This window comes from Misgurnus anguillicaudatus, chromosome 22, assembly GCF_027580225.2.
Source record: "Misgurnus anguillicaudatus chromosome 22, ASM2758022v2, whole genome shotgun sequence".
Classification (NCBI taxonomy): Eukaryota; Metazoa; Chordata; class Actinopteri; order Cypriniformes; family Cobitidae; genus Misgurnus; species Misgurnus anguillicaudatus.
The window spans coordinates 34,287,915-34,309,674 of record NC_073358.2 but is presented as its reverse complement, the minus strand read 5'-3'; the positions used below and the strand labels follow the sequence as shown (position 1 = coordinate 34,309,674).

Here is a 21,760-nt window from a genome sequence, read left to right as displayed (position 1 = left end):
ACAAAATGTGTACAGAGCTTCACTTACATTTTTTGGGTTATCATGAGGGAGTCTAACTAGGATGCAGTTTAAACAATCTGACGGTCAAAAATCTGGCACTGCAAGACTATGAGGAGAAACGGCGTCTATTTCAGGGCTGCACAACATCTATATCGATCCATCCATCGATCGATCCATCGATAGATAGAATGCAGCCCTAAAATATACATATTATGCATATCGCAAAAGGTTGCATTAATTCATTAATTTTAAGGGGGACATACCATTAAAATCTGACTTTTTCCATGTTTAAGTGCTATAATTGGGTCCCCGGTGATTTTATCAACCTAGACAATGTGAATAAAATCAAGCCAGCAGCTTAGTTTTGGAAAACCGTTCTCCACAAGCATGAAAAAATAGGTTATTGAAATTTGGCTCCCCGGGTGATGTCAGAAGGGGATAAAACTGCCCCTTAATCTGCACTATCACACATACCTACAAAGTGACAATTTTAACATGCTATAATAAATGATCTATATGACATTTTGAACTAAAACTTTACATACGTACTCTGGGGACAACAAAGATTTATTTGACATCTTAAAAAAGTATTGTGAAATGTCCCCTTTAAAACTTTCAAATGTTATGTGTAGTCAAAGTAGTCAAAAGAATGTGAAACATGTATTTTTTATATTATTTTCAGATTTTTTTTAAATAAATTTTTATTTTTTCAAGCGTTATAGTAATGCATATCAGATAATAATTTGCATAATTTAGCAAGTTAGCGCATTATCGCATTTTCATCAATATCAAGCAGTTAATGAATTTGCCACATCATGAAATAGTTACAAACTGAGGTGAGATTGTGTTGGAGGGACTAAACAGTCGCATGACAATAATATAAAACACACAATAATAACATAAAAGGCCATAGATCTCTATCAGTAGACATTGTATCTTTTTAATAGAAATAATAAATATAGTGAAAATAGTGAGAGCACATTGCACTGAAAAAAAAGATTCATTGAATTTAATCAATTTTTTTAAGGTAAGTGGTTGCAATCAATTTATTTAAGTTATCATTTAAACAAAAAAGATTAGTAAAGTAAAACAAAATATACAACTTTTGTTTAAATGTAGCTTAAATAAATTGATTGCAACCACTTACCTTAAAAAAATTGATTAAATTCAATGAATCATTTTTTTCAGTGAACTAAAAGAAAATTATGAGAATTTGATTCATGAATATAAATTAGAATACTACTGATTTTTCAATTTTTGCATTTGTTTATATATTACTACAGAGAAGAGTTATGTTACAAAGGTCATATGATTATAATGGCCGTACCTAAAGCAAACAGGGGCCTTGCAGAGTCCTACTACATCAATGTGTGTAAACAGACAATCCCTCTTTTAGAGCCCCATGTGATTTAATGCCATAAGGACTTGCAATCAAAGAGACTGAACAGACCTGAGCAAAGAGCATATTGTTTGCGTTGCTTTGATGGCTGGCTTTATTATAAGACAGACCTGCGTTCAAATATTTGACTGGGTGGCTTCTCGCTGTTTAGGATTAAATGACAGGTGATGATTTGTTCAACTGTTCCGCCAAACCACTAGATTTCAGCGTGCTAACAGAATAGGCGCAGTCAAAAAAGACACAGGAGGAAGTTCATTTTACACACACACACACAAATATAGACACACACATATACACACAGGTAAACAGACACACATACACAGAGAGATACAGGTAAGCCGAGGACAACTGAAAAGCTCATCTTATCACAGCTGTCTGTGTGATTTTAAAAGGACAGAGCTACTCAAATAACAACTACAGGAGCATCATAATTAATGACCACCACATTATATTAAAATTGTATAATTTTGCCTATTAATTCATGTTTTAGGGGGGGGGGGGGGTTACAGCTATTTCATGCATTTAAAAGAGGAACTATATTTTATGGCGTAATAGCACTTTTGGGAGTACTTCGACTCGCCTGAAAAGTCCGCTCCCCTTCTCACTCTCATAATGGGAGAGGGAGGGTGTTACTGCGCCGAGTCGAAGCACTCCCAAAAGTGCTACCACGCCACAAAATACAGTTCCCACTTCAAATCCGCCCAGAAAAGCGCCACGCTCTATCCTGTACCACCAAACTTGCTCGTATAACTACTCGTCTCAAATAGGAAAAACGTTGACGTGTCCGGTCACTTCCAACCCCATCTCCAAATGGCACAACTGAATGAATGGGGCCAAGCCAAACGCCATCGAAGCGTCGCAGCGCGCCCCAGCGCCCACGCGCACGCACAAAGACGACAGAGGGATGCATCAACAACTCCCAGTCAAGGCAACAACACATTCCAACATTGAAAATGAGTAGACCATTCCTTTAAGAGTTGGAAACATAGGCAAAATGTCAAAAAAGCATTTAGACGTGTAACAGAGTATTTCTGTGCCAAATGCACTTCCCCAAGGTTTGTTTTTTTCAAACATGAAAGATTCATATGTAACAATCTTGCTCCATTTCTTTTATGGGCAATTTCAGTGCAGAAAGTGTAGAGGAAGTCCTTATATGGGAACTTTACCCCGGAATAGCGCACCATAGACTATAAAAATATGGGCGTAGTGTCCGTGACGTCACCCATAAGTGTAATATAATATAAAAATATAAAAAAATATAAAAATAAATCTGTCTAATAATTTTACCGTGAACGAATACAATACATTATCCCTTAAATGCCTTCTTGTGCAAAAAACTGTGTTGCATGTGCGCGCCTGCGTCAAACTGATTCTGGCTGGACAGGATTTACCGCAAGTTTTCAAAATCAAGGTAATCAAACACGGTTTGACCGTCAGGACATTTTACCATGGTTAATCATGAAACTGGTAATCGTCCCATCCCTAGTTGGCAGGGCCTGCCGTCGCCATCTTGGTCCGTCACCGTGCATCACTCACGGATAACAAAAAATGAGTAAAAAGGAGGTCCCATCTGGGTCATGAGTCACAAATAGTAATTAAAACTGCAACAAATGTCCGTGTTTTTTGGCAATCGGCACGTAAGTGCATATGATGTAAACGACATGAACATGTAGTGAATAATAAATGATCCAGAGACAGTGGGATTATGTTTTGTGTGTGTAGCTTGCTCATGACTCGCTCTGCCCGCTGTATGCCTTGACAGGGGTCAGCTGTCTTTCATAAATCTGATGAAAACTAAAGACTCTTTGGATAACTGAAGGATGTAATACTACTCTATAGGTACTCAAGATTAGTAACATGAGATAAGCAGAAACAGCATGTGTTATGAGCTTTAAGCTTTAGTATACATAAACGTCAACGTTCAAAGATTTTATTCAATAAAATGTATACAGCACAAAATATTGAAAACTAGTGATGCACCGATGTATCGGCCGCCGATATTTATCGGCCAATTTTTTATGAATTTGAAACCATCTGCATATCGGCAATAGCACGAGAAAGGCCGATACCGATTGTTTATTAATTAACTGCATAAAGAAATCCATTATATGTAAAAATTAGTTAATGTTGTTAATAAAATAAATGCTGAATAGCAAAAACCACCTTTGAAGGTTGTCATGCTGTCTTATTATATTTGTTTTAGCTTAATTTGTGCCTCTCTTATTTTGTTGGTCAGTTGAATGTTAATTAGATCCAATCCATGTTCAGTAAAAATAATTTGATGCAGAATAGCTAATAGACCAACTGTATAGTATTGTATACAAGTGTTTAATATCAGTATCGGCATCGGTATCGGCCAGAAGTTGTCTGTTTAAATCGGTATCGGCCTAAAAAAATCCAATCGGTGCATCCCTATTGATAACCCATCTTACGCTATAGATATTTTTCTCTTATCAGATGCACTCTAGAATAACAATGTCCTTTCCCAAACACCACCTGTTACTGATGAGCGAGTAGCAAATCTGATTCATGATTGTCGTAATTCTAGCTTACAAAGTTGACACAGGATAAAAAACCACCACCCCCATTTCAGTGCACAATTCCATATTTAAGTGTTTCTGTAGTTCAATTGTGTTAAAGGTCACACATACTGGTAAAAACGTATACCTGCAATGCACTGAAAGCTCCTTTGGATGAAAGCATCAGCCAAATGTCTAAATCTGTAACAATAAAGGGCTTTTCACACCTGAAATTGTTAACCCTGGGTTATTCTAAACCCAGGGTTAACGGAATCCTGGGTTATTTTTTTCATGTTTCACACTGTTCAAACTTAACCAGGGGTTAAGAGATAACCCTGGGTATTCATAATTTGACGTTTCACACTGTGCATTCCTAAACCCTGGGTCAGGAGTCCCCAACCCAGTTTCAACACACCTGTCTGTAATTATCAAGCCTTGATTAGCTACTTCAGCTGTGTTTAATTAGGGTCATAACATTCTAACCCTGCTTCGTTTCACACTGCATGCGTTTGGCACCACAATGCGGGGTTAACACCACAAATGTGGTGCTAACCCTGCTCCAGAGCAGGGTTTCATAACCCTGGGTAAAAAGCGGTGCTAACACCGCTTTCAAATTACAGGTGTGAAACGCTCCTTAACCCAGGGTTAAAAGCAGGGTTTAGAATGAAGATAACCCAGGGTTAAGCGCAGTGTGAAAACCCCTTAACTGAAGTATGATCCGGCACAAACCTCACAGTTTTTCCCTTTCCATTCCACAGTTGGCTTCATTTGATTAAATGAAACAGTAGTACAAACAGCCTTTCCTTTATCATTTCTTTTTAGAAGTTGCCCCGGGCCAGGTAATATTAAGTTAAACAATAACCCACGGTTGACCATTCCCAAAAGAAAAAACAGCCTTCAATTCTGTGTTCCAGAATGTAGCTGTGAAAAAACAAGGGCCACCTGCTTGAGATGCTAGTAACAGTACAGATGCTACGGAGTGAGTGTGAAAGAGCTCTGCTTATTGGATGCTATTTCATCCAAATCCCTCCCTCTCCCAACCCAACACCTCTTCTCTCACAATACATTATTGACTGTCGCACCAAAGCCTCCAACTGTGTTTCTATGATGTGTCTCAACAGGAGGCTGTGGAAGCATTACTGTAAGCCTTTACACCATCTCTCAGGCGAAACCTCAAAGGGGTATTACAGATAAGCTCTTTAGAAAACAACACTGTGTTGTGCATAACTACTGTATTGAATCACAGTAAATCACTACTTTACTGATATCTAATTATACAAAGACCTATGATTAATTAGAAAAAAACTCCATGTTTCTCCGCGTTTTAGTATCGGTACGGCCCGCTTGGAATCTCAACCGAGGTGGTACTAAAAAGTGCCAGGTACTAGGGAGAAAATTCACAAGTGGAAAGCCACCACAAGCCTACAACTGCACAACACGCACCCTCCTCATTCATCATAGATATTACAGCAAGATCACAGGGAAGAATACAAGATGCTTCATACAGAGTGACATCAGCATTGTTTAGGTCAATGTCTAGAAAGGATTGTGATACCAGGAATGACTATAATGTTGTGTCCCCCCTTTGGGTAAATTACTTCAGCCACCCACAGGAACACACATCAGTATTGACATGTAAGCTCCTCTGTGGCAGCCACAGAAACCCCATCTACTCCCATAGTGCTGAGAATTGTGAGAGAAGGAATCAGGATATTGCTGTGAAAGGCTGCAAAGTCCATTCTTCAGCAGGAAACTAAAACAGACACTGCGTAGGCTGTTATTGAACACAGTGAAGAGGATCAATATACACAACATCTTTACCACTTGTGAATACAGTTGTACATACTGTACCATACTGCTGCACAAGAGGAGCTTGACCACTCCTTCATAGTTCTTTTATGCAGGTCTTTCACAGAACGACAAACATTCAACCGCAATCCAAAATGATAACTCACTTAAAAACTGAAATAGTGTCATCATTTACTCATCCTTATGGAAATTAAAAACCATATGAGTTTGTTTCCTCCAAAACACACACATGAAAACATTTCAAATCAAATAATAACAATATGGATCATTTTTTGGACCAGAAAATGAGGATCAATCATTTACCCATGATCTGGTTCAAAAATTGATCCCCGTCGGAGCCGATGGTGTGGTGGGCGACGCTCCGACGTATGGTGCAAACGCACTTCCGGCAACCCGAGTTCGAATCCCGGCTCGAGGTCCTTTGCCGATCCCATACCCCTCTCTCCACCCTCTACTTTCCTGTCATCTCTCAAATCTACTGTCTATCAATAAAGGCAAAAATGGCCAAAAAAAAGAATGATAAAAAAAATGTATCCCCATTGTTTGGTCCAAAAACATTCTTTGAAATGTTTTCATGCGTGTTTTGTGGAGGAAACAAACTCATATGGTTTTTAATTGCAATGAGGATGAGTAAATTATGAATTGTTTGTATTGTTTTTAAAATGTAAAATAAATCTTTGGTGTCCCAAGAGTATGTGAAGTTTTAGCTCAAAATATCATATAGATAATTTAATATAGCATGTTATACAACAGTTCTTTCTGGTTCTCGAATCTGATTGGCTAAGAGGCGTGCAATATTCTAGTGATAACGGCACAGTAACCGCTTCACCTTTAGTATCATTCCGCCACCTAGTGAATGGAGGTCCTCTAAACAGGCTCATCTCTGAATGGAAAAACTGCAGACACACACAACCGCGCTGTTTTGAATCACTCTCCGTGTGTCTCATTAGTTCACTAGCTCATAAATCAGTCTGTGAATCCCCAATCGGAAGTTATTATTCCCTCAAAGATCAGCGCTCTTGGATGTTACGTTAACGCGAAAACACTGTGGAACTGCAGGTAAGCACCGCAGCTTTTAAATGTGGACATTGATCATTTATTTAATCGCGACGTGACTATTAAAACATGTTATGAGATATCGCCACTGGTATATTTATAAGCAGCATGCAAAAACATCTCTCTGACACTTATAAAAAACAGTTTTATAAAGTACTGACAAGAACGAAGTCTAATAATAACCGAGTGCGCGTATCGCGTTAAGATGAAATGGTAAACCAATAGTAACATTATAGAAGTATAGTTTTATTCACTTTTACCTCGCGCCAAAACAATAACAACACAAAAGACACTAAATATGAATAAGAAAACAAGTAATAGTTTCATCATGACACCAAATACTGCTGATTTGATCTAATTTTTGACCATCAGGCCAACATGAGAGCCAGGGAATCCCTGTCAGAGATGTAGCCCAGAGAGGGCAGTGGTCAGCGGGACGAGTGAACACTGACGTCCGCTCATGCTTTGGTTCTTATACGTACTGAATCTCACTAAGCAAACGTTCAAACAGGCGCTATCTTTACTAATCGACTGCAGATTTAAATATAATACATATAGCTGCATAGTTTTGTTCTCTTCCGCGCTGCATGTTGTCTCTTCATGTTCAACACTACACTGACTGACGGAGCGGCGCTCATACGTCATTGTCACAAACTGCATACATCCATACTATATAGTAGGCGAAAAGCACTACTTCTCATATTCTTTGCCTACTATATAGTATGGAAGTAGGCGGTTTGGGATGCAGCGAATCTCACAAAACAAAATCAAGGTTAAATAATGTAGTAACACAGCCTTCTTATGGGGAAGTAACAGTAATCTAATTACTGTTTTTGCAATTGTAATCCCTTACTTTACTCGTTACTTGAAAAAAGTAATCGGATTACAGTAACGCGTTACTTCTAACGAGTTACTGCCCATCACTGGACCAAAAGGGAGGTGTCCATTAGCACCCTTTTCAAACCTAAAATGACAAATGGGACACCCCTACGGTCTTGTGGAGTTTACGGACACGCTTACGTGGCAGCCATTGTGAGTACACAAGACCGCAAGTCATTTGGGATGCAGCCAGGGAGAACATGCAAACACCACACAGAAAGGCCACCTGACCAGGAGAACTGTGACCCCCCCAATACTCTGTTTCACTCAGAAATACGTCACAATATGGAAGTCGATCGTGTCTTCCTGTTCACAGGGACTTTAAGGAGAGAACATTTCACATCACAGCTGGATACTCATTTAGCATTACGCTACTCAATTGATCCCCTTATCAAACAGGACAAAGCCATAAAAATACTCTGGACAGATGGTGTTTGGGACTTAAGTTTGCTTCCTGACATTTTGCTAGAACCAGCAGGATATTCCATAAACCACCTACACAGACCTAAACAGATGGAGCAGTGGAATACAGAGTGAGCACCTACATTTCAGGAAAAGATGGGTATGATCTAAATCATGTACTCTTAAACATTTACACTATTAACTGTAACACTTTACAGTAAATTATTCATTAATATTTGCAATAGTTAACATGACCGAACAATGAACAATAAATATACAGAATTTGTTAATCTTAGATGTAAATTTCCATATATAATTTTTTTACACATTTTAACATGATTCACTGGCTTGTAATCATATAGAGGAACCATTTTAAAGGCGGAGTGCACAATGTTTGAAAAACGCTTTGGAAAAGGAGACGGGCCGATTAACAAAACACACTTATAGCCAATCAGCAGTAAGGAGCATGTCTACTAACCGACATCCTTGCCGGGTTGCGTATGTGTGGGGCGGGTCTTTTAAAAGAAGGTCCAGATTCTATTGGGGTAGGGGCGTGTTTGTTTAGGTGATTTCAAATATCAACATTGTGTCATATAAGTGCCATATAGCACCTATGTAGTACCTGTGTATAACCCTATTGTGCTATTTAGAACCATATCTGGTGCTATAGTGGTGCTATATCACCCTCATATGGTTCTTCACAGGTGCTTTATAGGTGCTATATAGCACAAAAAATAGTTCCCCTATGATTACGACCTTTTATTGCTTTTAGCACCAAGTTTTGTGTAATTCATCAACTGACCTTATTTTAACCAGGGTTTATCCTGGCTCAAAATGAGGTGGAGGTGGTGCCATCCTGATGCACTCATGCATGTGGACTTTGGCCTTGCTTATAAATGCAGTCTGAGTTTAGGTAATGAAACAATACAATGTCCCAAGGACTCAATCTCTTCAAATATGGTACCGTCGTATTTCAAATATAAGAGTTTTAATAAAATATCTATTATAATAGGTTTAGCTCTGTTCTTCAAAAAGTATGATTTCTGTAAAACCCTCCCTGCCCTTCTTCTCATCCACAAAATGATAGTAAGGTAAACTGGAGTTGAAAGGGGGGGGGGGGTCATGATCCTTTAATGGAAAGAACAGTAAAGTTTTCACAATAAGTCACAAAATCTCAGCTTGAGGTTTTATCTTGTGCTAAACAAGCTGTGATAATTTACAAATATATATGCAGACAAACGTGCATTAAATTACATAAATATGAAGATTGCTATTACACAGTTGGAGCCGATGGTGTAGTGGGCAACGCTCCGACATGTGCTGCTTTCGCACTTTCGGCGACCCGAGTTTAAAGGAATAGTCTACTCATTTTCAATATTAAAATATGTTATTACGCTTCGATAGCATTTAGCTTAGCCCCATTCATTCAATGGTACCATTTAGAGATAAAGTTAGAAGTGACCAAACACATCGACTCGGCGCAGTAACACCCTCCCTCTCCCATTATGAGAGGGAGAAGGGGAGCGGACTTTTCAGGCGAGTCGAAGTACTCCCAAAAGTGCTATTACGCCATAAAATATAGTTCCTCTTTTAAATCCGCTTAGAAAAGCGCTAGGTTTTATTTTGTACCACCAAACTTGCTCGTATAACTACTCGTCTTAAATAGGAAAAACGTTGATGTGTTTGGTCACTTCTAACTTTATCTCTAAATGGTACCATTGAATGAATGGGGCTAAGCTAAATGCTATCGAAGCGTCGCAGCGCGCTCCAGCGCTTACGTGCACGCACACAGATGATAGAGGGATGTATCAACAATTCTTAGTTAAGGTAATTTTATATTTTAATATTGAAAATGAGTAGACTATTCCTTTAATTCCCGGCTCGTGGTCATTTGCCGATCCCATACCCCTCTCTCCTCTCTGTACTTTCCTGTCCTCTCCTAACCTCACTGTTTAATAAAGACAAAAACTGGCCAAAAAAAATTATTATTGTGTTAAAAAAACTTGTATATTGCATTAAAAAAACATAAGATTCACTCAATGCATAAAAATAGGCTATGCCCTTAAACACGTTTTTTATTTAACCCGCTAAAAATAAGTGCAAAAAAAAACAGAGCTCTAGACATTCAAAAACTAATATTATTAAAGGCTATGCCTGCTTTCCTGCAGTGCATTATAGGATGCCTCTCATACATCATACATAATCCTCTAAATTCATACACCACATTTAATACAAGATCTAACAAAAGATCTAAAGGCAAGGTTTCACAATCTGGGTTTATCCAAACACAAAAACATTTCCTCAACATAACATTCAAATCCCCCCCAGGACCCTTTTCTATAGGGGTCCAGAAGAACACGAGCTTGAACATAATCGTCCTCCAGGCAACTCAAGCGGCTCATTAAGAGCGATTGATCTGAGTAGGGAACCCCAGCAGCCATTCGGCTCATCGTGAGATCAACAGCAGTGTGATCGCCACGCCCCTCACCATGAAACAAGGAGTGAGGCAGAGGCTGCTGGAGAGCACAGCGGTGGAGTTTGATGTAGGAAAGCTATTCCCTTATTGTTTGGTTCAATACGATATTGATTAGGTTGTGAGCCTATAGGGTGAGATATATTCTCTTATTAGCAAATCCAAACGTCTTTTTTAAAATCTTAAAAATATTTTGGTTTTATTATGGACATACTTATATTAAAATTTACATATATGTAAAGTGTTATAGTGTATTGTGAAGCTTGCGTGCTGTTTTAAACTCTATTTGATCTATTTATCGAGAGGTCATCATCCATTTAGGAAACATTGATATTGCTTCTCCAGTCAAATAAAGCCAAAGAGAAGTGTGAGACTGCATGAGGGCAGCATTATAAATAACAACAGATCCTCCTAAAACGCTTGGAAATCTCATAGAGACGAATCCGATATCAGCAAACCTGAACACATAAAATGCAGAGAAGCAAAGAGAGTACTTTTTATGTTTGCCTTTTAGTGGGATACAAACCATGAACCATTTCCAGCCACTTAATTTGCAATTTGCTAAGCTAACGGCTGTAACAAAAATAAACTTACATTTTCAGGAAGACACCTATTTTAGTGATATCTGCCAGGATGTAGGGACGAGTCCTCATAAGTGGTATATTAAAAAAATTAATATAGGCCTGCTGATGATCAATGGGTTCAATTATTACAGCAACAGACCTCCATTCAATCATTTCAAAAGCAGTTGGAAACGATTTCAAAACGATTGCACTTTCCCATGCAGTATATCAAATACATTCTGATTGTGGCAACATGGCTCAATAAGTCATTCTTAGTGGGACTGATCAAACAACTAAACTGTTAGGGTGGCAGACCTCAGGCTTTTATGGTATAAAATGATTATAATTATTATTACATCATACAGCTCTGCTCTAGTTTAATGAAGCGCATCCATTTCCTGCCAAACACATTACGATATGAGTGATAGGCCAGCCTGCACCGAAGGTGATAGAGATCTGCAAATCATTTGACCACGAGCCAATAAAATGCAAAGAAAATTTGCAAAGTGAATATATGAAGAGTTCGGTTCCAAAACGAGATAACTACGTTTTTTTTATTTTTCAGAAATCTCATTTTTTGTGCATTCTAATTAATATCAATTCAACTGCAGTTGGTTTGTTTTTATTTAAAGATGCAGTGTGTAATTTTTAGAAGGATCTCTTGACAGAAATGCAAAATAATATACAAAACTATATTATCAGGGGTGTATAAAGACCATACATAATTAAACGTTATATGTTTATTAACTTAGAAATAGACCTTTTTATCTACATACACAGAGGGTCTCCTTACATGGAAGTCGCCATTTTGTGCCGCCATTTTTCTACAGAAGCCCTTAACGGACACATTTTTTTACCAAGTTGTCTCCCCGACGATGACATGTTTGTTCAGTGGCGGCTACCGTAGCTTTTCTACGTATTTCAAAAGCGAGGGGTGAGCAGTGGACTAAGCCATTGGTTGCAATTCGCAACCTCACCACTAGATGCCGCTAAAATTTACACTCTGCACCTTTAAACCTTCATAACTTAAAAGATTCAGCTAAGTAGCACACAATAATAACATGAAAACATATAATAAACATGTTTTGACAAAAAATTTTGGAATCAAACTCTTCATATATTTTCTATTTATATAGAAACACCAAATATAAAGCATATATTAAAGGATCTGAACAGCAGGCTTCCAAAAAATTTTATATTTTTCTACATTAGCAGATACTTTTATCAAAACCGACTTACAGTACAGTACAGTACATTCAAGTTATACATTATATCCGTAAGTGTGTTGCCTTGAATTGAACCCATGACCTTTTGCACTGCTAACACAATGATCTACTAATTGAGCGACAGGAACATAAGATCATGGATCTGGATCTCTATTCACATGCATCCATTTCCGCTGCCTCCACTAAATCTGTTTATTGCAGGGAGGTGAAGGGGTGACGTAAATCTCTGTGGATGGACAAAATGAATCTCCTTGCTATTATGCAGTGAACGGCAGGACACTCCCTAGCGCCCCCAGTAACCATACAGGGATCAGCTCCACCGTAACACTGTGTCCGTCCCCCAGGATGAGTAGAGATCCCTGGGGCCAGTCAACCAGTGGAGCCAGTAATGCAGTCTTACTTTAGGACCATTTTAAGTGCCATCATCTCTCACTTTAATACTAAATGAGGCATTATCATACCACAATTTTCCATTTTTATAATCTAGAAAACAACCCCAATGCTGTATATCACACAATGCAACCACCAATTGAGACTATTATTATTAGTAATTATACTAACCAAGACTTTAAATAATAGTGTACTGTATAGCACACGTCAAGTATCACATTCATAGAAACAAAACAACAGACACAAGTAACTACAGTAATCTCCAGGCAAATAATATGACAACAAAATAATCATCTACTGGTACGCCAGGTAATAAAGCGTATGGATGGGGTGTCAGAACGTCTCCATATGCCTTTTGCTGAACTGTCTTTTTAACCTATTACACTTCCAGCCATATTGTTCAAATAGCTCAAAACACATTTACTGAATCTGCTGACCATCCACCTCAGCCCCTGATCTGACCGCAGCAAAGCCTAACAATCATAATTTATCTATGTACAGAATCTCAGCTACACTGCCTGTGCCAGGGTCAAATAGACAAAACTGCTTCCTCTCCGTTCAGTTCCATTGAGCACTTTGTCAACAATAGAAAAAAATGGCAAAAAAAACAATAGGATGTTTATTTTTTGACCAATGCCTATGCCGCCTTCTGTTTAAAGGTTGTTGCTGTTTGGTGCAGGTGGTTTATTTTTCATTTGAACCTTGCATAATTCGATGAATATACAAACTTACCCTGTTAACACGACAACAAAATCCATTACATTCCACCCATTGCGAAGATAGGAGCCTTTATGAAAAGCAAAGCCTAGGGCGATGATCTTGATCCCAGCCTCGAAACAAAATATTCCAATGAAGTAGGGTTCTGTGTCATCCTGTCATGAATAGGGATATGGCATGCTATTAGTGCGAAATAAATAAACAAGATGAATTGCAATGAACATGGAATGTAAATATGCTACCCAGTCTCACAAAGTTTCGTGATATAGTCACATAGTTTTTTATTCTTTTTTCGTGCTTTTATCATAAATTTTCACGTTTTTTTTCGTGATCGTATAACGAATTCCTGTTTTCGTGTGATAGTCACGTTTTTTTTTTTATTCTTTTTTTCGTGCTATTATCACAAATTTTCACATTTTTTCGTGATCGTATAACGAATTCCTGTTTTCATGTGATTATCACGTATTGGTTACTCAACTGCTTTTTCCTATTTTTAAACCATTGTCACTTCGGTTTAGGGTTAGATTTGATGCTTGCATTAGAATGTCACTTTATATATTGGTTTATACTATTTTTTCTGATTTATTTTTTTATATGTCGCCTGGCGTTAGGGTTAGAGTTGGGTTTGTTTAGGGATGTCATTTTATGTAAATCTAACCCTAAACCGAAGCGACAATGGTAAGAAAATAGGACAAAACAGTTGAGTAACCAATAAGTGATAATCACACTAAAACAGGAATTTGTTATACGATCACGAAAAGTTGATAATTCAATGTAACTTTATTCCTCTTTCATTAAAGACACTAAAATCAAAGGATCTACGATGAGTGGCTTAGATAGAGTGTCAATAAGATACAAATACAAACATTAGAAAGGATAAATCTGTATAGGAATTCTTTTTATAGTAATACTGTACATAGACATACTGTATGATTATGGGTTCTCCAACAGACAAATCTAACAAAGGTAAAAATTGCAATGCATCAGAAGAGAAAAAAAGTGTAACTCACCAGCCGCTTTGACATAGAGGTCTTGTCTAATGCAGGTAAATGCTGCTCTAAGCCCAGAACTATGCAGTTTGCTATGATGGTGGCAAGAATCATGTATTCAAATGGAGTGATGCTGTTAAGGAAAAACTCATGATATACAAATAATTTGAACTTACATAAACATCACAGAATTATGGAAGATGGAAATCAATATAAAGAACAGCATAAGATAATACAAGTTAATTTACACTGTAAAAAAAATCCGTAGAAATTTCAATGTTATTGCAGCTGGGTTGCCGGTAATTTACCGTAGATTTACATTTATGTTATTTACTGGCAAGGGTTTGTTCAAAGTTAAATAATTTTTAAATATTATCAAGTCTTTATCTTTACAAAATAAAACTATACAATAACAGCCTCATGCAAAGCATTCTGGGAACCAGAAATCATCATCAACCTTTTTCTGTTTTTGCTTCAGATTTTGTTTCCCAGAATGTTTTGCTTGATGCTGTTTTTTTTTTAGTTTTACTCTGTAAAGACAAAGACTTGTAAATGTTTAATGTTCATTTAACTTTGAACAAAATGTTGCCAGTAAATAACATAAATGTAAATCTACGGTATATTACCGGCAACCCAGCTGCAATTTCTACGGAATTTTTTTACAGTGTAGGCTAGTTCAAGACATCTGTTGGAGATCCACTGGATCCACAAATATTTATTTTGTTTCACAGTTCGATTTCACTGCCATTTTTAATTAACAATGAAATAATTGTAGTAGGTGATCTCACTTCATCTCAGGTACCGTATGACTAGCCAACAGCTGTGTAAACTGCGTCACACTGTCACAGATCTGCCGTTAAGTGGGAAATATGAGCATAATTATTTCCCGTGGCACTCCTTAAAAAACATTTGCGTCAGACTTGTGGAGACACATTCTTCACCTAACATAGACATCTTTCATTTTCAGAATTAAATTGAGAATTTGATTGCACTCTATTTTACAGGACATGTTATTACAGTGCACTTACAGTGTATACCCAACAAAATAATAAAAAACTACACGTACTTATAGGTTAGTTTTAGAGGTAGGCAGGGTTGGTACCTTGCAATTACACAGTAATACCATACTGTAAAATAAAGTGCTACTGAGAATTTTATTTCATTACTTTCTAGTACATAGCGCTAAACTTATTAAAACAGATACATTACTCCAATTTAATTTGTAACTGTTTGTTTGATGACTATGACACTGACAAAGAATGATTATGTGTTTAAGGTTTGCTTAAATTATTTTTTTTAACTAAATGTTCAATTAAAACTAAAAACTATGCATTTTTTTTCAGACACTAGTTTATCCAAAGTAACTTATTTTATCAGTATCTTTGTACTCTGGGAATCGAACCTACAACATTTTCACTGCTAACAGAATGCTCTACCCACTGAGCTAAAGATTTAAAGACCCACTGAAGTGCCTTGAAAGGCGTAACTTTGTTAGATTGACAATTTTCACAGAAACAGGAAGTTAGGGCGGGACATACTATCTCCCCTTTAAAAATAGCCAATAGCTTATGCAGAATGATGTCATTAAATCGGTGCATTAATCCATATTGGACTTTAAAGTATGTGAGTACACTAATTAATCGTTAGATATCCTTAAGGTTAACATATTCATACAAAAAGCAAAAAAATTATATTAAATTCATGGAGACTTTAAAAAGTCTCAAATGTAAACCGTCTCAAACTTCATATTTAACATTTTAAGGGGCGGTTTCCCTGACAGGCTTTAGATTAATCCAGGACAAGCCTTGGTTATATTAGGACATTTAAGTAGCTTTAACAAACAAACCTCACAAAAAGCACAAAAATTCTGGTGTGCATCTTGTGACAAAACAATGGCAATGATAGATGTTGAGATATGTCAGTACAAGGTGTTTTTAAATTAAGACAGCTCAAACATACATTTGAATCTGGGACTAGGATAAGCCCGTCCGGGAAACCACCACATGCATTTGACTTAAATAGATATTTATTCTCTGTATATTCACATTGTATGTAATTCATTACTGTATGTTACACTGGGCGTCACTTCAACCGGTGTCGTAGTTAAAGCGCATGCGTTTCAGCACCTTGGACAGCGCGTTGTTTAGAAACCAATCTCCTTAAACTTTCCACAAAAGGAAAACGAGTATTTCATTTCACAAACACACGACTATCAAGTACAGTACCTAAGACTTAGGTAAGGCCTCAAGAATGATTCGAGCTCAAAAATTATACCACTAAACCGATCCGTATAAACTGGCTAGATTATCAACTTTATTGAATTCTGAATGTATGCTGCAATGTGCAGCATGTATGTGTGCGTCGAAGGCTGTAATATTAGAAAGTGTAGAATAATGGGTATATCTCAGTTACTTTATGACTGGTATTCCCAGGAGCAAGTCTCCGGAGACAGCATAGCAATTTAGGCAGCCTAATGCACGAGCTGCTTTGGTTGCTATGAGCGACAGAGAGGCTCGTTGCCTGACTGAAACAATCAATACCGCAGTGACTGAAAGCGGCAGACGCTAAAACTCTAAATGGCATTTTAATGCGTCGTAAGGTTTAAATTAAATTTCGCAGGTGTTATATCATTTGATCATTTCAGAAAGGCGACCTGACTTGGATATTCGCACATAAATCGCAAATCGTTTGAAAAGGCTTCTCAGTCCTTATCGGGCTATTTAGCATGATGAAATCGACTGAACCTCCTTGATGATGTTTGCTCCACCAGTGACAAGACAACACCCTGCTAAGCCTAATGTGCGTTATTTATATACATATTTTTTTCTTTACTTTGAGTGTAGTAGACATAACAGACCCTACAGTAACTGTGCCGATGTTATTTCCACCGAGGAAAAAAACTTGTGCCACTATAACTACTGTTAAATAGTACGTCAAAACAGCATCAACCAACTTAAGCATTTCATTCATTTGAAACGTACATTTGCCCCTTTGCGAATGCCTGCAGTTTGCGTAAAGGATATGGCCACTCTGTTATTTTCTTTGCATATTTCCGAATAATATTATCTTCGCTAAAGATGAAAAGGGATCGGTTGACTGTGAGGCAGTTCTGTTTGACCGGTATCGGGTTGTATATAGCCATTGTCCGGGCTCTTTGGGCCATTGTTTGCTTATACATCCTTTGTCCGACCGGGGGGGCTGGCTGCCGGCTTGCCCCTCTGCCTTGACCCGCTGGAGAGCCACCGCCTCCATACCGGGTCGGGAGATCGTCTTCAAAGCGAGCCATTCTAAAACTGCACAGATTTGACTACAGAAATCCAAATTCACATCAGACAATGTGTAAAGAAGAAGCATCACAACACGCGATGTTGTCCCAGCCACCAGTTCTTCTTATCCGTATTGGTCTGGCATCCAGATAAGCTTGTTCACCCACCAAATAAAGACAGAGAGTTTCTTAAGGTATTCCAGCTATTACACTCACGCATAAACACATCTCTGTAAATTATATCTCTCCACAAATTGTAAACCGAATGCCGGTTAAAGTTTATCGTTCCGTACAACACGACCCATCAAAGAATGATCAAATCCAATGATGATCATGCTCACACCTCGTTCGGATATAGGTAATTAACCATTTCATGAAGTAAGCACAGTCATGACAAAACAGGTGCCTTTAAAAAAACAATGTAGCGATAAGACTGAGTCAAGACCACAGATTTAAAAATCCTACTTCCTCAACGTTGTTGCAGATGCTTCGATGTTTTCCTTCAGTCTTGCGAATTCACTTCCCTCTAAGAGACAATAACACGCATAATCCGTCGCTTTTGTGCTTATATCGCTGGAATCGAAACGAGGAAACGCTATTAACACATCTTTTTCCACAGAGCACAGCCTGGCAATGCAATTTTAACCGATTTCTGCAGCCGCTGCTTCTTCTAAATCAGATCACGTGACTGTGAAGCAGCCTGTCAATGGCTCCACCTGTACCGCTACAGTATCCATGGCACTGGGGCAAGAGGGGAAAATACAGCATGGACCTTTCCAGATCCCTGCAGCAGTGCAATAAACACTTGCTTAATCTTGTTGTTAACCCTCTTTAAAGTAACTGCTAGCGTCTGTATAGAATCAGTGCGTTAGCAAACAAAAAACAGACCGTACTACGTTAAAAAAGGGTGGAAGCGGGTGGGGCAAATCAGAACGTTGTCTCGTGGAGCCTCGCGCCTTCCGCTGTGTTATCAGTCTCGTTCAGACTTTAAAGTTTAAAAATCGTCTTAGATTTAAGAGAATAACAATAAATAGGAAGTATGTCGTAGCTATAACTTTCGAATTGTTTTCAAATGTCAGCCAAGATAAAAAAAAATGCAGGGCGCGAGCCTTACGTTATTATGGAAGCCCATTTCCGCCACATAAGAAATAAAATCAAGCTCTGATAAATCATAATTATGAGATAAAAAGTAGAAATTATGAATTTAAAAGTAATAATTATAAGATAAAAAGTCATAATTATGAGATAAAAAACTTTAAAGAGTAACTAAACCCTAAACCAACTTTTTTAGTTAATGATCTGTAAGAATGATGCTTTATTAGTGCTGTTCATTGATTTTAGTAAGTTTTTTGACATTTGGATATAAAGTGTTTCAATACTACAATATATGGTGTAAAAACGTCTGAGTGCTGCCCTCTTCAGGTTGAACAGTGGCTACTGCAGTTGAATTTTCCTATTGGATGTTGGGTCCAAAAAATAACTCGTGACGTAAGCAGGTTCAAGCTCACCACGCCCTTGTTGCGATCTCACCACACACTTGGTACGAGCTTATTTTGTCCCCTCTATCTCCGTTGGGATCTGCCCATTTTTCTTGCATTTTTCAAATATTACCAGTGGGTGGACTCAGGCTCTGACCAGGGGTTTAGTTACGCTTTAAAAGTCATGATTATGAGATAAAAAAGTCATAATTATGAGATAAAAAGTCGAAACCTCCACAACCATCTGACAAAGACAAGACGAGGTAACAAACAATACAAGGACATCCTCATTCAAAACAGCTTGTGCTGATCAGCTCATCGGCAGAGATAATGAGCTGTGCAGGTGAACAGCGCCCATACATACAACATGCACACACATAGCGAGGGCGAGTTAATGAATCCATGAACCGGGACAGTTAATCTAAATGACATATTGGCGCAAAAATTGGTATGGAGCATCGGCATGATGTCCTGAAGGTACCTGGGAATTCTGAGGACAGCGCCACCTGGGGTTTATAAACTATAACAGTTATTTTAAACCCGATTATAACTTCTGAATACTTTTTTTTCTTGGTGATTCTTGTGTTTTTTTGTTCCTAGCTTTTTCTCGTACCCAACGCTTTTTCGGTTTGTTCCTATCCTTTGTTACCTCTTGAAGTTTTTTTCTCATAGGTTTTATCTCTCTAGACCTTGCTCTTGTTTTCTTTCTTTTCCTTTTTCCTGCTATAGCCTGTCTACTCTGAGCTGGCCCATGTATGGTCTGATTCACTGGACTGTCTGAGAGAGTTTCTGGGTGATCTGAGCCCTTTCTTTTACGTTCTATTGATGCTTGTTGTCTATGTTTCCAAGCCTTTCTCTGACTTTTCTTTCCCATTTCATTCAAGTCATTGATATTTTTTAGCTTCCCTTCCTCCATCCTCTTCCATCTTTGCCTTTCCATTCTGAGGTATTCTTCCTTTAACTCTGCATCATTGTATATTTTCTCTCTCCGCTTCTTTTGAAATTTCCTGTTTCTCTTCCTTCTCCCCTAAACATATAGCTGCTTCCTAGCCGTAACTTTCTAAAATACATGAAGTCAAACAGTCATAATTATTAGTCATAATTCCAATTTATCTCATAATTCCGACTTCTTATCTCATAATTCTGACTTTTAAAGTCATAATTCCGACTTTTAAAGTCATAATTCCGACTTTTAAAGTCATAATTCCGACTTATTATCTCATAATTCCGACTTATTATCTCATCATTCCGACTTTAAAGTCATAATTCCGACTTATTATCTCATCATTCCGACTTTTAAAGTCATAATTCCGACTTCTTATCTCATAATTCAGACTTCTTATCTCATAATTCCGACTTTTAAAGTCATAATTCCGACTTATTATCTCATAATTCCGACTTTTAAAGTCATAATTCCGACTTTTAAAGTCATAATTCTCATAATTCCGACTTATTATCTCATAATTCCGACTTTTAAAGTCATAATTCCGACTTATTATCTCATAATTCCGACTTATTATCTCATAATTCTCATAATTATGTTACTCCAAATTGCCTGACAGAGTCAAGTTCTTGGTCTTGTGGGCAGACAGTTTCTTTTCCTTCTCCCCTCAACAGATAGCTGCTTCCTAGCCATAACTTCCTAAAATACATGAAGTCAAACAGTCAAAATTATTATCTCATAATTCCGATTTATTATCTCATAATTCTGACTTTTTTAGTCATATTTCCAACTTATTATCTCATAATTCCGACTTTTAAAGTTAAATTTCCGACTTATTATCTCATAATTCCGACTTTTAAAGTCATATTTCCGAGTTATTATCTCATAATTCCGACTTATTATCTCATAATTCCGACTTTTAAAGTCATAATTCCAATTTATTATCTCATAATTCTCATAATTATATGTTACTCCAAATTGCCTTGTCTGGTGAATTAGTCAATATTTATTCAGAACCTTGCCTGACAGTCAAGTTCTTGTGGGCAGACTTGTTTTGCTTCAATTCATAAATGAGTGTTTTGTGGAACAGCAGAGTTTTCTTGATATTCCCTGTTTCTTTTCCTTTTCCCCTCAACAGATAGCTGCTTCCTAGCCATAACTTCCTAAATGAAGTCAAACAGTCATAATTATTAAAGTCATAATTTTGATTTATTATCTCATAATTCCGATTTATTATCTCATAAAGTCATATTTTATTACATAATTTTAATACATAATTTTATTCATAATTTCGTCATTATTAAAATTAAAGTCATAATTTCGATGTATTATTTAATTACATAATTTCAACGTTTTATTACATAATTCTGATTTATCTCATAATTCAGACTTTTAAAGTCATAATTCTGTGTATGTATTTTATTACATAATTTTAATACATAATTTTATTCATAATTTCGATTTATGATCTACTTATTATTTAATTACATAATTTCGACTTTTTAATTACATAATTTCGACTAATCTCATAATTTAGTAAATGGTATTTAGATATAAGATATAATTAGATTTGTAAATAGTAGATTTACAAGACAAATCCTCGAAAATGTGAATTAATATCTTAAAGGGTACATATCATGAATATCTGACTT

The 21,760-nt window shown here is 37.2% G+C and overlaps 1 protein-coding gene across 10 annotated transcripts in view; it reads right to left on the bottom strand.

Moving 5' to 3' along the window:
* The window catches only part of cacna1ba (calcium channel, voltage-dependent, N type, alpha 1B subunit, a), a 160,375-nt gene extending 142,667 nt beyond the window's left edge, over positions 1 to 17,708 (bottom strand). For all 10 annotated transcript variants that reach the window (XM_073861032.1, XM_073861035.1, XM_073861033.1 and 7 more), the window contains exons 1-3: positions 17,447 to 17,708; positions 14,444 to 14,550; positions 13,449 to 13,588 (exon numbers count right to left, since the gene is read on the bottom strand). In XM_073861032.1, coding sequence (XP_073717133.1) covers positions 13,449 to 13,588; positions 14,444 to 14,550; positions 17,447 to 17,708 — 509 coding nt within the window. The remainder of the gene's footprint in view (positions 1 to 13,448; positions 13,589 to 14,443; positions 14,551 to 17,446) is intronic.
* Positions 17,709 to 21,760: the final 4,052 nt, after the last annotated feature.